The 14,174-nt window shown below is 43.4% G+C and overlaps 1 protein-coding gene across 1 annotated transcript; it reads right to left on the bottom strand.

Moving 5' to 3' along the window:
- Positions 1 to 6,223: 6,223 nt before the first annotated feature.
- Positions 6,224 to 7,681, bottom strand: LOC124058756 (olfactory receptor 1509-like). Its single transcript, XM_046388287.1, has one exon. The coding sequence runs from the start codon at positions 7,349 to 7,351 to the stop codon at positions 6,434 to 6,436; it is 918 nt and encodes a 305-aa protein (XP_046244243.1). The 5' UTR covers positions 7,352 to 7,681; the 3' UTR covers positions 6,224 to 6,433.
- Positions 7,682 to 14,174: the final 6,493 nt, after the last annotated feature.

The following is a 14,174-nucleotide window of genomic DNA, read 5'->3' as shown; positions in this document are numbered from 1 at the left end:
AGTACTGTGCACATTTTACAAGTGCTGTGGTTAAGGGACCAGGTGAGATCAGCCATTATCTGCACCCCCAAGAACTGCTCTCGGGAGCTCAGTGAATTCCAGGGTGGTACTGTGATAGGATGCCACCTGTGCAACACGTACAGTCGTTCCTTGCTACTAAATGTTCCACAGTCAACTGTTAGTGGTTTTATAACAAAGTGGAAGTGATTGGGAACGACAGCAAATCAGCCACAAAGTGGACCTCATGAGATACTGGTGCCCAAGCTTTGCTCAAGCTTTGTCCTCATTAATTGATTCTGGTGCTGACGCTAATGTAATTGACGATGAGCTAACTTACCAGTTGGGTATTGAGCTGTTACCCTTGCCCGAACCTGTCCCCACCCAAGCTCTTGACGGTCATCTGTTAGGGTCACTCACCAGACTGTACCAATCAATTTGCTGATGTCTGGAAACCATCAATAAACCATTCAGTTCCATGTCCTGCCCTCACCTCGCATTCCTCTGAGCCTTGGTTTCCCATGGCTTCGCCGCCACAACCCACATATAGACTGGTCAGCACGGGTAATCCGAAGTTGGAGTTCTGTCATCAAGTCTGCTTCACACAGACAGCTGCTCCATCTCACTCTTAGCCTTCTCATGGCCAGCCTGATCTCTCTAAAGTCCCACCAGAATACCATGGTCTCAGCGACATTTTTAGCAAGTCTAATGCCACATCTCTTCCTCCTCATCTGCCTTATGACTGTGCCATTGACCTTCTTCCAGGCACCTCTCCCCTCAAGGGACGACTCTTTTCACTCTCTGGCCCTGAGAGGGAGGCCATGTAAACTTATATTAATGATTCCTTGGCAGCAGGAATCATATGACCGTCCTCATGCCCTGTTGGTGCTGGATTTTTTTTGTCGAAAAGAAGAACACAACCCTCAGACCTTGCACTGACTACAGAGACCTCAATGACATAATAAAGAACCGTTATCCATTGCCCCTAATCACCACTGCTTTTGTACTACTACAGGGGGGCAGTGTTTTCACCAAATTGGACCTATGTAATGCCTATCATCGCATCGCTAATGCCTATCATTCCTTGTTTGGACAGATCACAAGAACTTGGAATACATTCGCACTGCCAAACATTTGAACTCACGTCAAGCTCGATGGTCCCTTTTCTTCACAAGGTTTAATTTTTCTCTATCCTATCTTTCTGGCTCCTGGAATGTTAAGCCTGATGCTCTGTCACACCAGTTTGTGAAGGACAGTTCCCCTGTGGAGTCAGCACCCCTTTTGCCTCCTTCCTGTCTGGTCGCCTCTCTCTTCTGGGACATTGAGGAGAGGGTGACAGCTGCCTCTGTGGATGAGCCTGGACCTAGTATATGCCCACCTGATCGATTGTTTGTACCTGATTTGCTAAGGTCAAAAGTTCTACAATAGTCACATTCTTCCATTGTATGAACCATCACAATGTTTGTACATATATATTTATATCGTGTTTTTTTCTTCTTGTAAATACTTTATTCTTCATTTTTTATTATTATTATTTGTTATTTTGTATTTTGTATGGTGCACAGGAGAGAGAAAAATCCGGAGTCAGATTCCTTGTATGGTCACATGTTTTGCGATATGTGAACCCGACACCAGCAACCATAGTCAAATGCATCCCGGGGGCCAGAGCGGGCAACATAGAGGGGAATTTAAAGCTGCTGGCGAGAGAAAAGAGTAAATATGGTAAGATTATAATTCACGTCGGCGCTAATGACACTCGACTACGCCAGTCGGAGGTCACCAAAGTCAATATTGAGTCGGTGTGTAATTTGGCAAAAACCATGTCGGACTCCGTAGCATTCTCTGGTCCCCTCCCGAATCTGACCAGTGATGACATGTTTAGCCGCATGTCATCGCTCCGTCGCTGGCTGTCACGGTGGTGTCCAGAAAACAACGTGGCCTTTATAGATAACTGGGAGACTTTCTGGGGAAAACCTGGCCTCATTAGCAGAGACGGCATTCATCCCACCTGGGGTGGTGCGGCTCTTATTTCTACCAATATGGCCAAGTTTATTAGACAACCAACACCCTGACAACACAGGGTCGAGGCCAGGAAGCAGAGTCGCTGTCTTACACACTTCTCTGCTGCTTCTGTAGGACTGCTGCCCTCCGTTAAAATTAGAATAAATAAAAATATAAATTCACACAGTAATACCAAGATTAATAATCCCATAGAAATAGTGTCAGTGCCTCGTGCTCCCATAGTCCAACCAGCACAAAATTAAAGAAGTGTTAATCATAATAACCTCATAAAAATACAAACTAGCAAATATTTAGACCCAAAAAATAGGACGGTCAGATGTGGATTATTAAATATACGATCCCTCCACTCTAAATCGCTCCAAGTCAGTGATCTAATTATTGATCATCAGTCTGATATATTCTGCCTCACTCAGACTTGGTTACGGGATGAAGAATATGTTAGTTTAAATGAATCAACTCCATCTGGTTATATTAACTATCATGTTCCTCGAGCCACAGGCCGAGGAGGAGGAGTGGCAGCAATCTACCACTCCAGTCTTCAGATTAACCCCAAACCTAAATCCATCTATAGCTCATTTGAGAGTCTCACTCTCAGCCTGTCTCACCAAAATTGGAAGTCAGAAAAGCCAGTTTTATTAGTTGTCGTGTATCGCCCACCTGCTGCTGCTTACTCAGAGTTCCTGTCTGAGTTTTCTGACTTCTTATCTAGTTTAGTGCTCAGTACAGATAAAGTCATTATAGTAGGCGACTTTAACATTCATATGGATGTTGACTCTGACAGTCTTAAGACAGCCTTTAGTTCACTCTGAGATTCAATAGGTTTCCTTCAGACAGTAAATGAACCAACACACTGCCACAATCACACACTCGATCTGGTTCTCACCTACGGCCTAGAAACTAAGAACCTGTTAGTTGTCCCTCAAAACCCTCTCCTTTCAGACCATTCACTTGTAATTTTTGAACTAACTCTAGAAGACTTTACAGCACACAACAAAAAGGTCTACTACACCAGATGCCTCTCTGAAGATACTGTAGACAGATTTAGGGATGCAATCCCATCACAGCTCCCCTCAGCACCATGTACCAGTACAACAGACCGTACTGATTTAAATGTTACTCCTGCAGTAATTGATTCCTTTGTTAATAACACTGCAGCCACGTTGCACACAGTTTTAGATATGGTTGCCCCACTGAGAAAGAAGGTTACAAATCATAGGAGGCTAGCTCCTTGGCATAATTCAAATTTACGAACACTTAAACAAACATCAAGACGGATGGAGAGGAAGTGGTACTCCTCCAAATCAGCTGAATCCCAGAGAGCCTGGAAAGACAGTCTATTGACATACAAAAAGGCCCTTCGTGAAGCCAGAACTGCCTTCATCCCTGCCCAGCGAAGCTCTGAGTTGATGTGAGGCTGTTGTTGTTGTTGTTGTCGTAGTGGTCATGGTGTTCGAGCCGTCCCTTATTTTAAAAAGTTCAGCTCGGCTGTACCTTATGCGTTTGTTTAGACAACCGAAACAAGTAGAGTTGGCCTTTAGACCAGCACAAAAACAACAAAAAAAAGGGCTTAAACCCGGGAGCGTGAGAAGCCGCTGCACTACTGCGCGCCGCCATCTGTTAACCTGCAACCAACACAAACCATCGCGTTACTCTTGCTGGGCACCTTCATCCACTTCCCATACCAAATCGTCCATGGTCTCACATATCTTTGGATTTTGTCATTGACCTTGCCCCGTCGGGAATACCACCATCCTCACCATAGTTGACAGGTTTAGCAAGATGGCACATTTCATTCCTCTTCAAAAACTCCCATCGTCTAAAGAATTGGCCAAACTCATTCTCTCGCATGTCGTCCGTCTTCATGGCATCCCAGTAGCTATAGCGTCTGATTGCGGTGCCCAGTTCACATCCATATTCTGGTGGGAGTTCTGCAAATTGATGGGGGCCTCTGTTAGCCTGTCCTCTGGTTTTCACCCCCAGTCTAATGGCCAGAGTGAGAGGAAAAACCAAGAAATGAAAGTCAGCCTCCGCTGCCTTGGGTCATCCAACCCCTCTGCCTGGTCCCAACAACTGGTTTGGGTAGAATATGCTCACAACACCCTTGTCAGGTTCGGCCACGGGTCTCTCTCCCTTCCAGTGCACTTATGGATACCAGTCCCCTCTGTTCCGAGAAAGAGGTTTCCAGCCCCTCAGTGCAAGCCCTCATTCAGCGCTGCCAACACACCTGGGCACAGGCCCACAACTCCTTTCAACGCTCCACTGATTGTTATGCCAAGTCTGCCAGCCGGCATCACTCTAAATCCCCTGATTACCAGGTGGGACAGAAGATTTGGCTGTCCACTAAAGACCTGCCTCTCCGTGTTGAGTCTCCAGAAAGTCCCTTGGTACCCGAGAATGCTGCTTTCTCCCTTATCTGTTTTGGGATGTCAGGAGCCGTCCCTTGGGTTCTGTCATGATTTGCTGTCTGTGAGTCACTGGGTTTTCCGTTTTGCCCTGAATGCTTCATCCCTCGCCCACTTCCAAGCCAGTCAGCCCATTATCACCTCAATCAGCCTCACTGCTCACCTGTTCTCCACACCGGTTACAAAGGCAACCCCTGCCCATCTCTCATTGCCAGTTTGTTCCTCTGCTATGCATGACTCTCCAGCTCTGTTTTCCAGTTTGCCTTGCCCGTTGATGACCGTGCCTGCTTCTGTTATTTCCCCCTGCCTTCCCTTTTGATAAAGTAGAATTTTACTTCGTTTTTTGAAGAAGGTTTTTTTGTTTTGATTTAATTTTTTGCTGAAGAGGTTTATGTTATTGGACTTTTGTGGAGGTTTTTTTTAGAAAAAAGATGTTTTTTTGTTGTGGCTAAATTTTTCCTGAAGAGGATTTTTGTTATTGAACCTTTTTGTGGACATCTTTGACCTGCCCAACTCCCTGGTGGACGTTTAACTGCCTCTGCAAAGCTTCCCTTATCAGATTAATAAAGTTTTTTGCTTTTTACTGACTTTGTCTTGTGTGTTGCATTTGAGTCCATATAACTCCCTGGTCTCACTACCACATACACCAGTGAACATCCAGGGCTCAGACATTGAGTACTTGTATATACTTGTATATAGCTGTTGTTGTACTGTGTTTACTTGAAAACTGTTAATTTATTAACTCTTTATGTTTTTTGAAACTGTTTTGTACACTTTTTGCTTTTTGCACTCTACTCTGTTCTTGTGAGCTGCCACCACAAGTGAATTTCCTTGCTGTGGGATCAATAAAGTTTATCTTATCCTATATAGATACTTTATCATTGTACATACTGTGTGGAGCAAGCCTGAGATGCCTAGTTAATACTGCACATGTATAAATATAAATACATCTGAATAGCAAATACATCTAAACATAAAAGTGTTAAGTGCACACGATAGAGCCCGAGGGGTTAATGAAGTGTGTTCATCATTGTCGTCCCATCTGGGTAGAAACTGTTCTTCGGCCTGTTGGTACAAGCGTACAGCCTACTGTACACTGAAAACTTCATTTTAAATGTTTAACTGGAATTAAACTCCTGTTTACAGACCTTGACTTCCTTTCTCAGTTTTGACAGTGAATTCTTGTAGTTGGTGATAACGTTTGTTTGCTTGTCATTTTGACATCTGACAGGACCTGGAATGCATAGCTATCAAGTGGCAGATAGTGTGGTGTTAGAAGAGAGCACCTGCTTCAGAAATTCATGAACTCACAAAGGTTCATACATTAAGCTGTGGCAGAAATTTGCAAAGAAAATTTCAGACATTGTTGATGTGTTTATTGAGCAGAACTTTTTAGTTTTCTAAACAAAGAAATCATGCAAACAATAATAATAATGATAACTTTCTTTATATAGCACCTTTCAAGAGCCAGGTTTCCAAAGTGCTTAACAATCATTTAAAAACAAAACCAACAAAGCGTATACAAATAAAAGGCAATAAACTGATAAATTGACAATTGGTGAACAAGGTTGAAGATTTAAGATAAAATGTAAAAGAAAAGCAATGAAATAGAAAACTGGTTGAGAATAAATTTAAGAATTATACAATTATAACCAATAAGCTAAAATTGACGGTAAAAAGACTGTAAAAAGACAACATCACATAAAAGCCAGTCTATGAAAGTGGGGTCCATGTTATGAAATCCGGTTATAAAACAACTATACTTGACAATTATGCTTCCTGCTGATTGACAGTTGCTCTTGTTTTCTTCACTATTAAAGTATTTTCTCAATCTGACACAATGTGAAGAAAATTGCATTCAGAAATCAGTCATGATCATCACTTATCTTAAATGTTTCCTGTGTTTCAAAAAGCAAAACGGTACACAATTTTTCCGTTATTCTACAAATTATGACAAAATGCACTGTTTATGAAGCACAATCAGTATGTGTCAAATAAGTAAACGTCTGGGATCATGAGAAAATTATATGTTTACATATGTTATGGATACTTGACAGATTCAGGCCATACAGTAAAGGGTTGAGGAGAGGCTGACATGTAAGCCAGTATAATGACAAAAAAATGCGCAACATGTTGGGCACATGTTTCATATCAAACCTGCTCTGCACTATTTCAAAGAAACAACCACAAGAAAAGTTGATCATAGAAGCCAGATGAGGTGTGCAGGTACTGACAGCTTTTTGTCTGGTCTGTTTAGAACCAGAAAAACAAACTTTAAGGATCCTCATGTAACTGTAAAAGATCAGAGACACGGGACATAAGAAAAGGATAGAGACAGTGAGTCCATAGATGTTGTTGGCTTTAGTGTCAGAGCAGGCCAGTTTAACGATGGAGTAGTTGTCACAGTACACTTTGTTAATGATGTTCCCACAGAGCTTCAGAGGGACACTCATTGATATTGTCAGAAAACATATACCAGAAGAATATAACCATACTGTACATATAAGTATTGTAATCTTGTTGGATGTCATGTGTGTGTTATATTGTAAAGGGCAACAGATAGCAAGATATCTGTCATAAGACATGACAGTTAAATTGAAAATTTCCACACAACTATAAGAATACAAACAGAAAAGCTGAAAGAAACAATATGAAGTAGAAACAGTGTGAACGTCAGAGAGGATCTGAACCAGCAGGAATGGAAACAACCCTGTACTACCATACAGTTCATTTACAAACAGGCTGCACAGGAAAATGTGCATAGGTTCATGTAAGCTTCTGTTCATACAGATAACCACAACAAGAAAAGAATTGGTGCAAACAATGAAAACATATAACAACATAACAATCATGAAACATACGTATTTAAACAGTCCAGTGTCAAAGTAGGCAGCAAGCATAAAATATGAAACCTGTGTAGAGTTTAACATGATGCTCACTTTGGTTCATTAAAATTCTACTATGCACACAAGAAAAAATATGTCACCTTCTGTTTCACAAGCTTAAACTTGAACCTGGTTGGCACAATTTGCAAACTGAACATTAAGCAGACATTGCAGTAATACTGAACAGATTCATTGTGAAGCAAACAGTTTCAGCAAACACCACAAATGTTGTTTTTCAAAGTCAGTGTAACACTTGTGTTAGAACTTACTGATAAAACATGTGTGACATTGTGTGAACTTGAGCCTTCACTTGTCCTGCTGTAGTCACACTCCCTCCCAGCTGAGCTGAAACTGTGGTTTGAGTTCTTTTCAAGACCGAGGACGCCCACAGCAGCACAGCGAGTTCATTACGAAAGACTCCACTGGGATCACTGATTACTGGTATTGCTGATTAATTCATTCATTTTCTATACCGCTTATCCATCAGGGTCGCAGGGAGCTGGAGCCTATCTCAGCTAAGTACGGGCGACAGGAGGGGTTCACCCGCGGACCACGGACTGGTCGCCAACCAATCGCCAGGGCTGACACGCAAAGACAGACAACCACACACTCACACACTCACACCTAGGGGCAATGTAGAGCCGCCAGTTAAGCTAATGTGCATGTTTTTGGGATTGTGGGAGGAAGCTGGAGTACCTGGAGAAACCCACGCAGACAAACATGCAGACTCCACACAGAGGGACCCAGACTGGGATTTGAACCTGGAACCCTCTCGCAACAGTACTAACAACTGCACCACCGTGCCGCCCACTGATTAATTCATGCCAGCAATAAACAATACAATACAATGGACTCTTATTGACATTTAAAACTATACGCCATTGCACCACGACAGTGTACGTTAGAATGACATTTCATTGCATTGGCCCCCTACTGTAACTATTTTCAGAAGTGAACAGAAGACGATATACTGGGTTAAATGTTGGACTGAATATATTCTCTGCTGTCCACACTACACTCTGTAAGGACTTCCTGTCTGAGGCATTGCATCTGCCATACCAGATAGAGATGCAGTTGGTCGATATGCTCTCTATTGTGTCTTTGTAAAAAGTGGTGAGAGTGGAGATGGTAGATAGGCTCTTCCCAACCGACGCAGGAAATGCAGACAGTACTGTGCACATTTTACAAGTGCTGTGGTTAAGGGACCAGGTGAGATCAGCCATTATCTGCACCCCCAAGAACTGCTCTCGGGAGCTCAGTGAATTCCAGGGTGGTACTGTGATAGGATGCCACCTGTGCAACACGTACAGTCGTTCCTTGCTACTAAATGTTCCACAGTCAACTGTTAGTGGTTTTATAACAAAGTGGAAGTGATTGGGAACGACAGCAAATCAGCCACAAAGTGGACCTCATGAGATACTGGTGCCCAAGCTTTGCTCAAGCTTTGTCCTCATTAATTGATTCTGGTGCTGACGCTAATGTAATTGACGATGAGCTAACTTACCAGTTGGGTATTGAGCTGTTACCCTTGCCCGAACCTGTCCCCACCCAAGCTCTTGACGGTCATCTGTTAGGGTCACTCACCAGACTGTACCAATCAATTTGCTGATGTCTGGAAACCATCAATAAACCATTCAGTTCCATGTCCTGCCCTCACCTCGCATTCCTCTGAGCCTTGGTTTCCCATGGCTTCGCCGCCACAACCCACATATAGACTGGTCAGCACGGGTAATCCGAAGTTGGAGTTCTGTCATCAAGTCTGCTTCACACAGACAGCTGCTCCATCTCACTCTTAGCCTTCTCATGGCCAGCCTGATCTCTCTAAAGTCCCACCAGAATACCATGGTCTCAGCGACATTTTTAGCAAGTCTAATGCCACATCTCTTCCTCCTCATCTGCCTTATGACTGTGCCATTGACCTTCTTCCAGGCACCTCTCCCCTCAAGGGACGACTCTTTTCACTCTCTGGCCCTGAGAGGGAGGCCATGTAAACTTATATTAATGATTCCTTGGCAGCAGGAATCATATGACCGTCCTCATGCCCTGTTGGTGCTGGATTTTTTTTGTCGAAAAGAAGAACACAACCCTCAGACCTTGCACTGACTACAGAGACCTCAATGACATAATAAAGAACCGTTATCCATTGCCCCTAATCACCACTGCTTTTGTACTACTACAGGGGGGCAGTGTTTTCACCAAATTGGACCTATGTAATGCCTATCATCGCATCGCTAATGCCTATCATTCCTTGTTTGGACAGATCACAAGAACTTGGAATACATTCCCACTGCCAAACATTTGAACTCACGTCAAGCTCGATGGTCCCTTTTCTTCACAAGGTTTAATTTTTCTCTATCCTATCTTTCTGGCTCCTGGAATGTTAAGCCTGATGCTCTGTCACACCAGTTTGTGAAGGACAGTTCCCCTGTGGAGTCAGCACCCCTTTTGCCTCCTTCCTGTCTGGTCGCCTCTCTCTTCTGGGACATTGAGGAGAGGGTGACAGCTGCCTCTGTGGATGAGCCTGGACCTAGTACATGCCCACCTGATCGATTGTTTGTACCTGATTTGCTAAGGTCAAAAGTTCTACAATAGTCACATTCTTCCATTGTATGAACCATCACAATGTTTGTACATATATATTTATATCGTGTTTTTTTCTTCTTGTAAATACTTTATTCTTCATTTTTTATTATTATTATTTGTTATTTTGTATTTTGTATGGTGCACAGGAGAGAGAAAAATCCGGAGTCAGATTCCTTGTATGGTCACATGTTTTGCGATATGTGAACCCGACACCAGCAACCATAGTCAAATGCATCCCGGGGGCCAGAGCGGGCGACATAGAGGGGAATTTAAAGCTGCTGGCGAGAGAAAAGAGTAAATATGGTAAGATTATAATTCACGTCGGCGCTAATGACACTCGACTACGCCAGTCGGAGGTCACCAAAGTCAATATTGAGTCGGTGTGTAATTTGGCAAAAACCATGTCGGACTCCGTAGCATTCTCTGGTCCCCTCCCGAATCTGACCAGTGATGACATGTTTAGCCGCATGTCATCGCTCCGTCGCTGGCTGTCACGGTGGTGTCCAGAAAACAACGTGGCCTTTATAGATAACTGGGAGACTTTCTGGGGAAAACCTGGCCTCATTAGCAGAGACGGCGTTCATCCCACTTGGGGTGGTGCGGCTCTTATTTCTACCAATATGGCCAAGTTTATTAGACAACCAACACCCTGACAACCCAGGGTCGAGGCCAGGAAGCAGAGTCGCTGTCTTACACACTTCTCTGCTGCTTCTGTAGGACTGCCGCCCTCCGTTAAAATTAGAATAAATAAAAATATAAATTCACACAGTAATACCAAGATTAATAATCCCATAGAAATAGTGTCAGTGCCTCGTGCTCCCATAGTCCAACCAGCACAAAATTAAAGAAGTGTTAATCATAATAACCTCATAAAAATACAAACTAGCAAATATTTAGACCCAAAAAATAGGACGGTCAGATGTGGATTATTAAATATACGATCCCTCCACTCTAAATCGCTCCAAGTCAGTGATCTAATTATTGATCATCAGTCTGATATATTCTGCCTCACTGAGACTTGGTTACGGGATGAAGAATATGTTAGTTTAAATGAATCAACTCCGTCTGGTTATATTAACTATCATGTTCCTCGAGGCACAGGCCGAGGAGGAGGAGTGGCAGCAATCTACCACTCCAGTCTTCAGATTAACCCCAAACCTAAATCTATCTATAGCTCATTTGAGAGTCTCACTCTCAGCCTGTCTCACCAAAACTGGAAGTCAGAAAAGCCGGTTTTATTAGTTGTTGTGTATCGCCCACCTGCTGCTGCTTACTCAGAGTTCCTGTCTGAGTTTTCTGACTTCTTATCTAGTTTAGTGCTCAGCACAGATAAAGTCATTATAGTAGGTGACTTTAACATTCATATGGATGTTGACTCTGACAGTCTTAAGACAGCCTTTAGTTCACTCTTAGATTCAATAGGTTTCCTTCAGATAGTGAATGAACCAACACACTGCCACAATCACACACTCGATCTGGTTCTCACCTACGGCCTAGAAACTAAGAACCTGTTAGTTGCCCCTCAAAACCCTCTCCTTTCAGACCATTCACTTGTAGTTTTTGAACTAACTAAGACTTTACAGCACACAACAAAAAGGTCTACTACACCAGATGCCTCTCTGAAGATAGTGTAGACAGATTTAGGGATGCAATCCCATCACAGCTCCCCTCAGCACCATGTACCAGTACAACAGACCGTACTGATTTAAATGTTACTCCTGCAACAATTGATTCTTTTGTTAATAACACTGCAGCCACGTTGCACACAGTTTTAGATATGGTTGCCCCACTGAGAAAGAAGGTTAGAAATCATAGGAGGCTAGCTCCTTGGCATAATTCAAATTTACGAACACTTAAACAAACATCAAGACGGATGGAGAGGAAGTGGTACTCCTCCAAATCAGCTGAATCCCAGAGAGCCTGGAAAGACAGTCTATTGACATACAAAAAGTCCCTTCGTGAAGCCAGAACTGCCTTCATCCCTGCCCAGCGAAGCTCTGAGTTGATGTGAGGCTGTTGTTGTTGTTGTTGTCGTAGTGGTCATGGTGTTCGAGCCGTCCCTTATTTTAAAAAGTTCGGCTCGGCTGTACCTTATGCGTTTGTTTAGACAACCGAAACAAGTAGAGTTGGCCTTTAGACCAGCACAAAAACAACAAAAAAAGGGCTTAAACCCGGGAGTGTGAGAAGCCGCTGCACTACTGCGCGCCGCCATCTGTTAACCTGCAACCAACACAAACCATCACGTTACTCTTGCTGGGCACCTTCATCCACTTCCCATACCAAATCGTCCATGGTCTCACATATCTTTGGATTTTGTCATTGACCTTGCCCCCTCGGGAATACCACCATCCTCACCAAAGTTGACAGGTTTAGCAAGATGGCACATTTCATTCCTCTTCAAAAACTCCCATCCTCTAAAGAATTGGCCAAACTCATTCTCTCACATGTCGTCCGTCTTCATGGCATCCCAGTAGCTATAGCGTCTGATTGCGGTGCCCAGTTCACATCCATATTCTGTTGGGAGTTCTGCAAATTGATGGGGGCCTCTGTTAGCCTGTCCTCTGGTTTTCACCCCCAGTCTAATGGCCAGAGTGAGAGGAAAAACCAAGAAATGAAAGTCAGCCTCCGCTGCCTTGGGTCATCCAACCCCTCTGCCTGGTCCCAACAACTGGTTTGGGTAGAATATGCTCACAACACCCTTGTCAGGTTCGGCCACGGGTCTCTCTCCCTTCCAGTGCACTTATGGATACCAGCCCCCTCTGTTCCGAGAAAGAGGTTTCCAGCCCCTCAGTGCAAGCCCTCATTCAGCGCTGCCAACACACCTGGGCACAGGCCCACAACTCCCTTCAACGCTCCACTGATTGTTATGCCAAGTCTGCCAGCCGGCATCACTCTAAATCCCCTGATTACCAGGTGGGACAGAAGATTTGGCTGTCCACTAAAGACCTGCCTCTCCGTGTTGAGTCTCCAGAAAGTCCCTTGGTACCCGAGAATGCTGCTTTCTCCCTTATCTGTTTTGGGATGTCAGGAGCCGTCCCTTGGGTTCTGTCATGATTTGCTGTCTGTGAGTCACTGGGTTTTCCGTTTTGCCCTGAATGCTTCATCCCTCGCCCACTTCCAAGCCAGTCAGCCCATTATCACCTCAATCAGCCTCACTGCTCACCTGTTCTCCACACCGGTTACAAAGGCAACCCCTGCCCATCTCTCATTGCCAGTTTGTTCCTCTGCTATGCATGACTCTCCAGCTCTGTTTTCCAGTTTGCCTTGCCCGTTGATGACCGTGCCTGCTTCTGTTATTTCCCCCTGCCTTCCCTTTTGATAAAGTAGAATTTTACTTCGTTTTTTGAAGAAGGTTTTTTTGTTTTGATTTAATTTTTTGCTGAAGAGGTTTATGTTATTGGACTTTTGTGGAGGTTTTTTTTAGAAAAAAGATGTTTTTTTGTTGTGGCTAAATTTTTCCTGAAGAGGATTTTTGTTATTGAACCTTTTTGTGGACATCTTTGACCTGCCCAACTCCCTGGTGGACGTTTAACTGCCTCTGCAAAGCTTCCCTTATCAGATTAATAAAGTTTTTTGCTTTTTACTGACTTTGTCTTGTGTGTTGCATTTGAGTCCATATAACTCCCTGGTCTCACTACCACATACACCAGTGAACATCCAGGGCTCAGACATTGAGTACTTGTATATACTTGTATATAGCTGTTGTTGTACTGTGTTTACTTGAAAACTGTTAATTTATTAACTCTTTATGTTTTTTGAAACTGTTTTGTACACTTTTTGCTTTTTGCACTCTACTCTGTTCTTGTGAGCTGCCACCACAAGTGAATTTCTTTGCTGTGGGATCAATAAAGTTTATCTTATCTTATCCTATACAGATACTTTGTCATTGCACATATTATTTGGAGCAAGCCTGAGATGCCTAGTTAATACTACATATGTATAAATATAAATACATCTGAATACATCTAAACATAAAAGCGTCAAGTGTGCACGATAGAGCCCGAGGGGTTAATGAAGTGTGTTCATCATTGTCGTCCCGTCTGGGTAGAAACTGTTCTTTGGCCTGTTGGTACAAGCGTACAGTGTACTGTACTGCTGGCCAGATGGCAGTCTGGCTGCATGTGTTTTCCATTCTCGGAGAAGGCCTATGACCGTGTACACTGAAAACTTCATTTTAAATGTTTAACTGGCATTAAACAACTGTTTACAGAGCTTGACTTCCTTTCTCAGTTTTGACAGTGAATTCTTGTAGTTGGTGATAACGTTTGTTTGCTTGTCATTTTGA

Source organism: Scatophagus argus, chromosome 5 (assembly GCF_020382885.2).
Source record: "Scatophagus argus isolate fScaArg1 chromosome 5, fScaArg1.pri, whole genome shotgun sequence".
Lineage (NCBI taxonomy): Eukaryota > Metazoa > Chordata > Actinopteri > Scatophagidae > Scatophagus > Scatophagus argus.
The sequence above is the reverse complement of the archived record's forward strand: the minus strand, read 5'-3'. Positions and strand labels throughout refer to the sequence as shown.

What these genes read in the sequence shown, in the direction of transcription:
- LOC124058756 (XM_046388287.1), bottom strand. Translation starts at nt 7,351, where the DNA reads ATGTTAAACTCTACACAGGTTTCATATTTTATGCTTGCTGCCTACTTT.